The 10,000-nt window shown below is 39.4% G+C and overlaps 1 protein-coding gene across 2 annotated transcripts in view; it reads left to right on the top strand.

The window, feature by feature from the left end:
- The window catches only part of LOC143294987 (uncharacterized), a 34,759-nt gene that overhangs the window by 9,206 nt on the left and 15,553 nt on the right, over positions 1-10,000 (top strand). For both annotated transcript variants that reach the window (XM_076606519.1, XM_076606518.1), the window contains exons 5-7: positions 3,106-3,273; positions 4,843-4,956; positions 9,692-9,817. In XM_076606519.1, coding sequence (XP_076462634.1) covers positions 3,106-3,273; positions 4,843-4,956; positions 9,692-9,817 — 408 coding nt within the window. The remainder of the gene's footprint in view (positions 1-3,105; positions 3,274-4,842; positions 4,957-9,691; positions 9,818-10,000) is intronic.

The raw sequence follows: 10,000 nt of genomic DNA, 5'->3' as shown, positions 1-10,000 counted from the left end.
AACACCCTGATTATCCCACACAAAAGGATAACCATAAGAATTTAAGCACTGACGAACACACGTTGCCCATGTTTTTTTGTTGTTGCCATTATTATCTAAGGAATACAACATCCGATAAGCTTTGAACGGTAGCCTGTTTTCGTTCATTCTTGTAAGTTTCAACCAATACTTAATGCATTTAATGTACGAGTTTAAATAAATTGGATATCTCCCTAGCTCCCCATACACAAGATCATTTGGCGTTCGGATGTCCACATTCAAAAATCGTTTCATTGCAAACAAGTGTACATTTTCTGTTTGTTCACTCTTTTACAAGGTCCATATTTCTGCACCATACTGCAGTATTGGCTGGACTTGAGCATCAAATAACCTGACAAAAATACCTAACGAACTGATAATAATAAATAATAATAATGGTATTTATATAGCGCTGAGTCTTTTGCATAGACAAATCAAAGCGCTTTCGCACCAGTCATTCACACGCATGCATAACTCTAAAACTGGAGAAACTGAAGACAAGGAAGAGGCAGGGAAGGGAGGCTATTTTGGGAAGAGGTGGGTTTTAAGGCCAAACTTGAAAGAGCTGAGTGTGGAGACTTGACGAAGTGAAAGAGGAAGTTCATTCCAATTGCAAGGTCCAGAGACAGAGAAAGAACGGCGGCCAACAGTCGAGAGTTTGAATCTGGGTATGCGTAAATAGAGTGGATCTGAAGCTGATCGAAGTGAGCGAGATGGAGTGTAGATGTGAAGGCAGCCACAGAGATAGGAAGGGGCTGATTTGTGAATACATTTGTAGCATAGAGTGCTGATCTTGTACTTTATTCGGTGTGAGACAGGGAGCCAGTGAATTACAATCAATCTTATACAAGATATGAAGTATCCGAATAACTGCTTTATTTGCTATATCTTGACATGCGAAACTGAAACTAAGTTTTGTTGAAAAATAAATTCCAAGATACTTATATGCATTTACAACGGTAATTCTTTCATTTCCATATGACCATCTTTTGTTTCTTGCTAAATACCCTCCCTTACGGAACACAACAAGACTTGTTTTATCCATATTTACTTTTAATTGTAAGTTACGTGCTGCAGCATATAAACTGTTCAACTGTCGCTGTAAACCCGCTGTTGTTGCAGATAACAAAATCATATCATCAGCAAAAAGTAGAACAACCAATTTAATCAAATCAAAAGTAACTCCATGCTGACCATACTGCATTATTTCCAAAGCAAGTTCATTAATAAAAAGTCACGGTAAGTGAGTGAGTGAGTGAGTGTGTGTGTGTGTGTGTGTGTGTGTGTGTGTGTGTGTGTGTGTGTGTGTGTTGTGTGTATGTGTGTGTTTTCTTATGTGTGTTTACTTGGCTGGTCGATTTGGTTTTCTTTCACTCTGTTTGAAATATTTTCATGTTCCAAGTGTCTTCTATGAAACCGAGAATCTATTTGCAGTGCAATATTGCATGCGAAAGGATGCTCACACAAACAAATAAACAAATGAGCAAGCATGAAATGAAGAACATTTAAAATAAATGTGACAGAAAAGTTTGCATCACAACAAATATCAAAACTATTTGGTCCAGTTTTCACGCGCCCCACGTGAGGGTAAAACACTGTGAAACACCTTTCACATTTATGTATAAAGTTGAATTATTTTGGTGTCATTCCCAACATCCAGGAAAGATTCGGTTCATATCATATCATATATTATATTAATTATATCATATTTCTGTTTGAGTTATACACATTGCCTGAATTTTGTTGTTTGCTATTGATTCCGATGTTGAATTTGAGGTCGCATCAATGAAACGAAGAACAGTCTAAATAAATGTGACAGAAAGGTTTGCATCACAATAAACACAAAAGCTATTTGGTCCAGTTTTCACGCGCTCTACGTGAGAATAAAACATTTTGAAACACCTTTTTTGCTGTCACATTTATGTATAAAGTTGAATCATTTTGATGTCATTCCCAACATCCAGGAAAGATTCGGTTCAAGTCATATTATATGATATCATATGATATGAAATGATATTATATTATATTTCTGTTTGAGTTATACACATTGCCCGCATTTCGTTGTTTGCTATTGATTCCGATGTTGAATTTGACGTCGATGCATTGCAGTGATCCATCTTACGTGAAATGCAATAATTAGTTGTGTTTCAGTGTCATTACTGTTGCTGATGTCTTCACTTACCGCCATCATTGTCATTATCATGATCGTCGTTGTCGTCGTCGCAACCCCACCCACCCCCCTCTCTCTCTCTCTGTCTCTCTCTCATTTTTCTCTCAGATTTGCACTGGGAAAAGACAAAAAACCACCTCCGACGACAAAAGAAATATTTTTGATAAAAAATAAAGGGGGAGGGGGGGGGGGGGGGGGACTTACCACGATTTCTCACACACTGATCATACTTGTCCTCATGGCTATTTTCCTTTTGATATTTTTGACTCACTTGTGTAAACAAAGTGAGTCTATGTTTTAACCCGGTGTTCGGTTGTCTGTGTGTGTGTGTGTGTGTGTGTGTGTGTTCGTGGTAAACTTTAACACTGACATTTTCTCTGCATCTACTTTGTCAGTTGAGACCAAATTTGGCATAAAAATAGGAAAAATTCAGTTCTTTCCAGTCATCTTGTTTAAAACAATATTGCACCTCGGAGATGGGCACAAAAAAAAGAAAAAAGAATGAAGCCTAATTATATGCAAACTGCATTTACTGTTATATTTATATTTTTTGTATTCTCTAAACTTGGCACTTTGATCTGATATTCTGACCCAACAACTAGAGCAGTCATTATTATCATTTTTTTGTTCAAACAGGAACTTCTTTTGCTAAGCATGGAATTTTTATTTATTTTGCAAACGTTTTGGTGCAGATAGTAAAAAAGGGAAATTACTCTGTAATTAATGCTAGGGGAGTTAATTTGCTTTAAACTGATCTTTTTCATCTTAAACATTACATTTTGAAATTATACTCAATACATAAAAAGCTTGGATTTTTTTTAAAAAGTGTATCACAAGTGAGTCTTGAAGGCCTTGCCTCTCTTGTCTGTTGCCATCATAGTCATTCTACATGCCGCACTTCTTTTATCTCTTGGCAGATTCTGGACCTTGTATGGACAAGTGCTTCAATCCCTGGTACGAAAAGGTGGCCGTTGACCAGATTTGCATACCCAAGGGAGGGAACTTCACCACTCGGGATGGAGAAGAATTTATATGCACAGAGGGAAGAACATGCGATCCTTCTGACAGCTACATATATATGGAAGGTGTGTGTGTGTGTGTGTGTGTGTGTGTGTGTGTGTGTGGTTATGTGGGAAGTGGGTGGTGGTGGTTAAAGGGGGATATACAGAGACATGAACAAACCAGAACAGTGGAATCATCAAAACATAAATAAATGTCAAATACAACAGTTAATGAAAACAGCAACAACAGCAGCAGCAACAACAGAAGCATCACTAGAGGGTACATCACACAAACAATCACACTGGACAGTGTAACAGGGACCCGGCAATTATTTGTATTTGTATTTCTTTTTATCACAACAGATTTAACTGTGTGAAATTCGAGCTGCTCTCCCCATGGAGAGCGCGTCGGTACAATACAGCGCCACCCATTTTTTTAAAAAAAACCCTTTTTCCTGCGTGCAGTTTTATTTGTTTTTCCTATCGAAGTGGATTTTTCTACAGATTTTTTTCTTCTCCAAAAACAACCCTTTTGTTGCCGTGGGTTCTGTTACGTGCGCTAGGTGCATGCTGCACACGGGACCTCAGTTTATCGTTTCATCCGAATGACTAGCGTCCAGACCACCACTCAAGGTCTAATGGAGGGGGAGAAAATATCGGTGGCGACTCAGTCGTGATTCGAACTAGTGCGCTCAGATTTTCTCGCTTCCAAGGCGGACGCGTTACCTCTAGGCCATCACTCCACTTGAATAAAAATAACTGGTAAGACATTTTTTTCTTTACATTTTGTTCTAAAATCTTTCTACATGAACAAAAATTTGGGAGAACACTTATGATCCATTGACAATGAAATAACATATCGTTTCCTGTGATCTGTTTACTACATGCACAAGAAACGATTTTTGGTGAAGTTCGTATTGATAGCATTCAGTCATGAGAGATAATTATGACAGTTTACCAGCCTATAATATATATATATATATATATATATATATATATATATATATATATATATATATGTATTTGTATTTCTTTTTATCACAACAGATTTCTCTGTGTGAAATTCGGGCTGCTCTCCCCAGGGAGAGCGCGTCGCCACACTACAGCGCCACCCATTTTTTTGTATTTTTTCCTGTGTGCAGTTTTATTTGTTTTTCCTATTGAAGTGGATTTTTCTACAGAATTTTGCCAGGAACAACCCTTTTGTTGCCGTGGGTTCTTTTACGTGCGCTAAGTGCATGCTGCACACGGGACCTCGGTTTATCGTCTCATCCGAATGACTAGCGTCCAGACCACCACTCAAGGTCTAGTGGAGGGGGAGAAAATTTCGGGGGCTGTGCCGTGATTCGAACCAGCGCGCTCAGATTCTCTCGCTTCCTAGGCGGACGCGTTATATATATATATATATATATATATATATATATATATATATATATATATGTGTGTGTATATGTATATATATATGTGTGTGTGTGTGTGTGTGTGTGTGTGTAACACGACTAGAGACGACGGTAATGGAGAAATTGATGATTGTGTTGATGGGGATTGTGGCTTGATGGATCATGATTGATCTCGTTCATGTTTGGCTCTCCCCCTGTGCCAGCCCTTCTTGAGTGAGGCACATACTTAATCAAGCATCGCCACTCTCCACAGCTTCCTCAGGGTGCAGCTACAATGGTGAATCGCTCGCGGTAAACCAGGTGGTGAGAGCTGGCTGTGAGAACATTCGGTGCACCAGCGGTAGAGTGCTGTCAACGACACCAGCAGGTAGTAAAAAAAAAAAAAAGAGAGAGAAAATAACAAACAATGAGGTGAGGAGATGAAATGATTAACAAATAGTAAAGAGTGGTAACTCTCTCCATTCACAAGGTACACAACTTCAAGTCAGTGCTGCTTAAGCTACCGATTCAGCTAGCACACAGGTAAATAAAAGGTACGTTGGAACAAACCCAGACACTTCCTCAAAAAGGAAGCGCTGTGTCTGTCCTTATATCGATCATCTGACATGTGCACACAGCAGCAAAGACAGAAGAAAATTAATGTGCAAACACAAATGAGCTTTTATTCAAGACTGGCAACATGACATAGCCAGGCAAATATGTGTTTGTTCTGTATTGTCCATGTGTTCTGTGCGGCTTGTTCAGGATTAATGAGGCTATGCCAGTCTTGAATAAAAGCTAATTTGTGCACATGTCAAATGATCGGTATAAGGATAGGCCCGGCGCTTCCTTTTTGAGGAAGTGTCTGGGTTTGTTCCAGTGTACCTTTTATTTACCTGTGTGCTAGCTGAATCGGTGGCGTAAGCAGCACTGACTTTAGCTGTGTACCATTGTGAATGGAGAGAGTTACCACTCTTTCCTATTAGTGTAAAATAGGTTGTTGCCAAGATGACAAAATCGGTCTTTATTCAATTCCAAGTTTGTTTTATTTCATTTGAGCTTATTCCATTTCGCTTTTTATTTTGCTTCATCTGGTTGTTGCTGTATTTGTGTGTGTGTGTGTGTGTGTGTGTGTGTGTGTGTGTGTGTACGCTCAACATTCTAACGCATTTTCATGGATAACATTTGTTATCGATACATAAAAGGAAATAAACAAACAATCCAAAAATCACCAGCCGCTGTGGTGGAAGAGTGGTTAGCATCGAGCACTGATGGCTGGGAGGGTGCGGGTTCGAATCCCCGCGGAGGTGGGAATTATCGGCCCGCGGCCGTCTCCTAATCAGAGTAACGTGTGCTCCGTGTCTAAATGGGAAGACTAGGACCACACAATCGAATATAATCCACTTGACGAATGCGTATTTGAGAGTGTTGCTCTAATTTCCTTGCCAACACTGCAAGTGTCTGTATCTCTTGGGCATTGTTGACGCCGGGACATGGTGACATGGTGTATAGAGTATTGCCTTGTCACGTAGTCCCAGACCTCCATAGCATTATCGTCATCATTATCGTCATCATCATCATCATCATCATCATCATCATCATCTTCCTTCTGACTGATTGACTGATATGGATACTTATATAACGCCTATCCTCGGTCGGAGACCAAGCTCTAAGCACTTTACAAACACGGGGTCATTTACACAACAGGCTGCCTACCTGGGTAGAGCCGACTGACGGCTGCCACTGGGCGCTCATCATTCGTTTCCTGTGTCATTCAATCAGATATCAGGCATACACACTCGGACAAACATGTAACATTTAACATTTTACGTGTATTACCATTTTGTTTATTTATCCGACCATGTAGGCAGCCATACTCTGATTTCGGGGGTGTGCATGCTGGGTATGTTCTTGTTTCCATAACCCACCGAAGGATGACATGGATAACATGATCTTTAACGTGCGTATTTGGTCTTCTGCATGCGTATACACACGAACGGGGTTCAGGCACTGGCAGGTCTGCACATATGTTGACCTGGGAGATTGGAAAAAAAATCTCAATCCTTAACCCACCAGGCGCCACCGAGATTCGAACCCGGGATCCCCAGATTGAAAGTCCAACGCTTTAACCATTCGGCTATTGCTTCTCCTTCATTAGCATGAAAAATTCCCAAATTATGTGGCCTTCCATGCCCTCACGGTGACCTCAGTTTCGATACCCTCTGCTTGGGATGACTCTTGACAAGGCGGATTCATGGGGGTCTGTCTTTGGATGGACGTGCTGGGGAAGACGCTCCGCTCCCTCAGTCTGGCTCCGCGACTAAACCGTAATTGTCGTCAGTAGTGGGCTCAGTATGTGGTGCCCAAAGTACGATGAATCAGAACAGGCACTACTGAACACAACCGAAGTGACTCAACAGCAGTACAGGCTTTCTTCTGGTGCGTGGTCTCATGGCGATCTGACATCGATGGTTCCCTGTAGACTAGTAGGCCTCCTTCGGCCATGGTTGACCATGGATAGAGTATATCCGACCTAATGTCTAATTGGGCTGTCTGCTTTGACCAAGCAGCGTCGCCTGTGACTGTAGAGACCGATGCGAGAGAGACAGTCTCTGTCGCAGCGGTCACATGTGTAAGCTGATGCTGGTCTGTTGGCTGTCTGTCGGCTGTCCCTGTAGACTGCCGGCGCTGAAATGTCGACAGACGAACCCGGGTGTGGCCGTGTATGGGGGAATCGGAATGTGTGAGCGGTGTGGGAGTGATGCCATTGAAACGGTGCAGGTGATGGAGGCAGCAAAAAAAAAAAAAAAAAAAAAAAAAAAAAAAAAAAAAAAAAAATCCAACAAACATACAAATAAATCAATATCTAAGTACTGAGACATTTACGCGTGTATATATTATGTATGCAAATAATTGCACAGAGTTTATGAAGTTTTTGAAGACAGAACAGAACTGCACATGGGGTTTACTTTCAGAGTGTGCTGCAGAGACACATTACTGGTTGATAAATAAGCCTTGATGTTAATCTTCTTCATCAATAAGTGTTGTTTTAGTCATGATAGTATGATAGTAATACTAATTACACACACACACACACACACACACACACACACACACACACACACACACACATATGTGTGTGTGGGGTGGGGGTTGGGGGGGGGGGTGCGGTGCGGGTGTGTGCTAATTATCTGGTTGTGGTTTTCCGCAATTCATCTTTATTCTTATCTTATCTGTCTATTATAATCAATGTGCAGTATAGTAGGCTACGTTTATAATTATATTCAAATAATGTTTCTTAATTCTTTCTGTTTTTACATTAAGAATACTAGTTATTACCTGCAGTGTGTGGATGTATGTATGAAACGATGTATGTGATATTTTTTACATTTGTATCTTCGTAATATTTGTTGGGGCTGTTGTTGGCTTTTACAGTTATGGTCCCCATGTTGATTACTTGTCTATGTTGTGATAATGCACATGATCAAATTTCTCCAGTTGGAGATAATAAAGTTATTCTTATCTTATCTTATCTTATATATATATATATATATATATATATATACACATATATATATATATATATATATATATATATATATATATACATACATATATATATATATATATATATATATATATATATATATATATATATATATATATATATATATAACAGAGTGCTGATCTTGTAAACTTCGTTCTGTGTGACTTCGGAAGCCAGCTGGGATGGTGCAAGAGAGGAGTAATGTGCTCAGATCTTTTCTTTCTGAGGCCAAGTCGGGCGGAAAAGTTGTGTATGCCCTGAAGGGAGTGGATGGATGAAGCAAGCAAACCAGACAGGAAAGAGTCGCAGTAGAGGAGGCAAGACGTTCGACGCTTTGACACTTTAAATGTCATTGACCATGACGTCCTTACGGCATGGGCGAATGCGTCAACATACTCTCATTGCATATCAGTATCAGTACCTCGAGGAGGCGTCACTGCGTTCGGTCAAATCCATATACGCTACACCACATCTGCCAAGCAGATGCCTGACCAGCAGCGTAACCCCAACGCGCTTAGTCAGGCCTTGAGAAAAAAAAAAAAAAGAATTAAAAAAATAACATAAATAAAAAAACACACACCAAAAACAATAATAATAATAATTTGAAATAATAATAATTATATTTAAAAAAATAAAACAACAACAACAAAAACGAAACATAACGAAACATAAGAATAAACTAATAATAAAAATAAAATAAAAAGAAAGGTAATATTGAAACAAAACATAGTTCTTTCCTTGAACAAAAAAGAAAAAAAAAAGTTAGCAACCAAGCCATCCAACATATAATTCCGTTCATTCATCTATCCATGCAACACATTCCAACACCGGCTACAAAAGAATAATTCAACATATCTGACAACGCAGATTTGTATTTGTAGTGATTTTTTTCCCCATCTTCAAACTTCTGATATAAATTTTGCCATCAAGATTATCATCTCGTGATTTTTTTATGCTAACATGCTGAAGAGATCTTTTCTTTTTGTAAATTATTTTTCAAAAGTCACACATTCAATTTTCAAATCACTTTAGGTTTTGATCAAATGTCAAAATGAATTCCATCATCAACTGTGGAGTTACACAAAGGAAATGGAGAAATTGTGGACGTACCTGGCATAAACTATTCTTTTTTTGCTGGCATTAACGACAAGTCGAGGCAAGAGAGAATAAGAGAAACAATGAGTTTAACCCTTTCACCGCCAAGTTCCTGTGTGAAAAACACCCCCCTGCGCCAAATACTAGATGTTGCGTCAGCGGACAGGTGAATCGGAATGGACCACAGGCACTGTAATTGACAATAGCAGGGTTGACAAGTCCGACTGGTAATCACTGCATTGATAGTGTGTACTGTTTAGTATGGTTATGATCATCATCATCATCATCAGTAGTAGTAGTAGTAGTAGTATGTTTATCATATATATTATGCTTATTATTACTATTGTGTACTGTTTATTATTATTGTGTACTATTTATAATTATCAATAGAAGTAGTAGTAGTAGTGGTAGTAGAGGTACTATGATTATCATCATCATTGGTAACACTATCATTATCATTAACATCATTATCTGTTGACAGGTTGTGATGTAAATGGTGCGTGTTACGAGGACGGAGAAACAGTTCACAGTGAAGGAGCCTGCAAGAAGACCACGTGTCACTTGGACTGGACAACCAGACAATACAATCTGACGGAAACGACTGAAGGTAAAGCCCTGTGCACTCACTTCCGATAGCAGCACACTGGCCGCGTGTTGTCTTTGCGTGTGGCACTGGCGTGTATACTACCGTACACAACAAAATAAGAGACTGATGAATAGGATTTTGAGTCTCTGTCTCTGTCGCTTTCTGTCTCTTTGTCTCTCTCTGTCTCTTTTTTTTCTCTCTCTC

The sequence above is a fragment of the Babylonia areolata genome, chromosome 20 (assembly GCF_041734735.1).
Source record: "Babylonia areolata isolate BAREFJ2019XMU chromosome 20, ASM4173473v1, whole genome shotgun sequence".
NCBI lineage: Eukaryota > Metazoa > Mollusca > Gastropoda > Neogastropoda > Buccinidae > Babylonia > Babylonia areolata.
The sequence above is the reverse complement of the archived record's forward strand: the minus strand, read 5'-3'. Positions and strand labels throughout refer to the sequence as shown.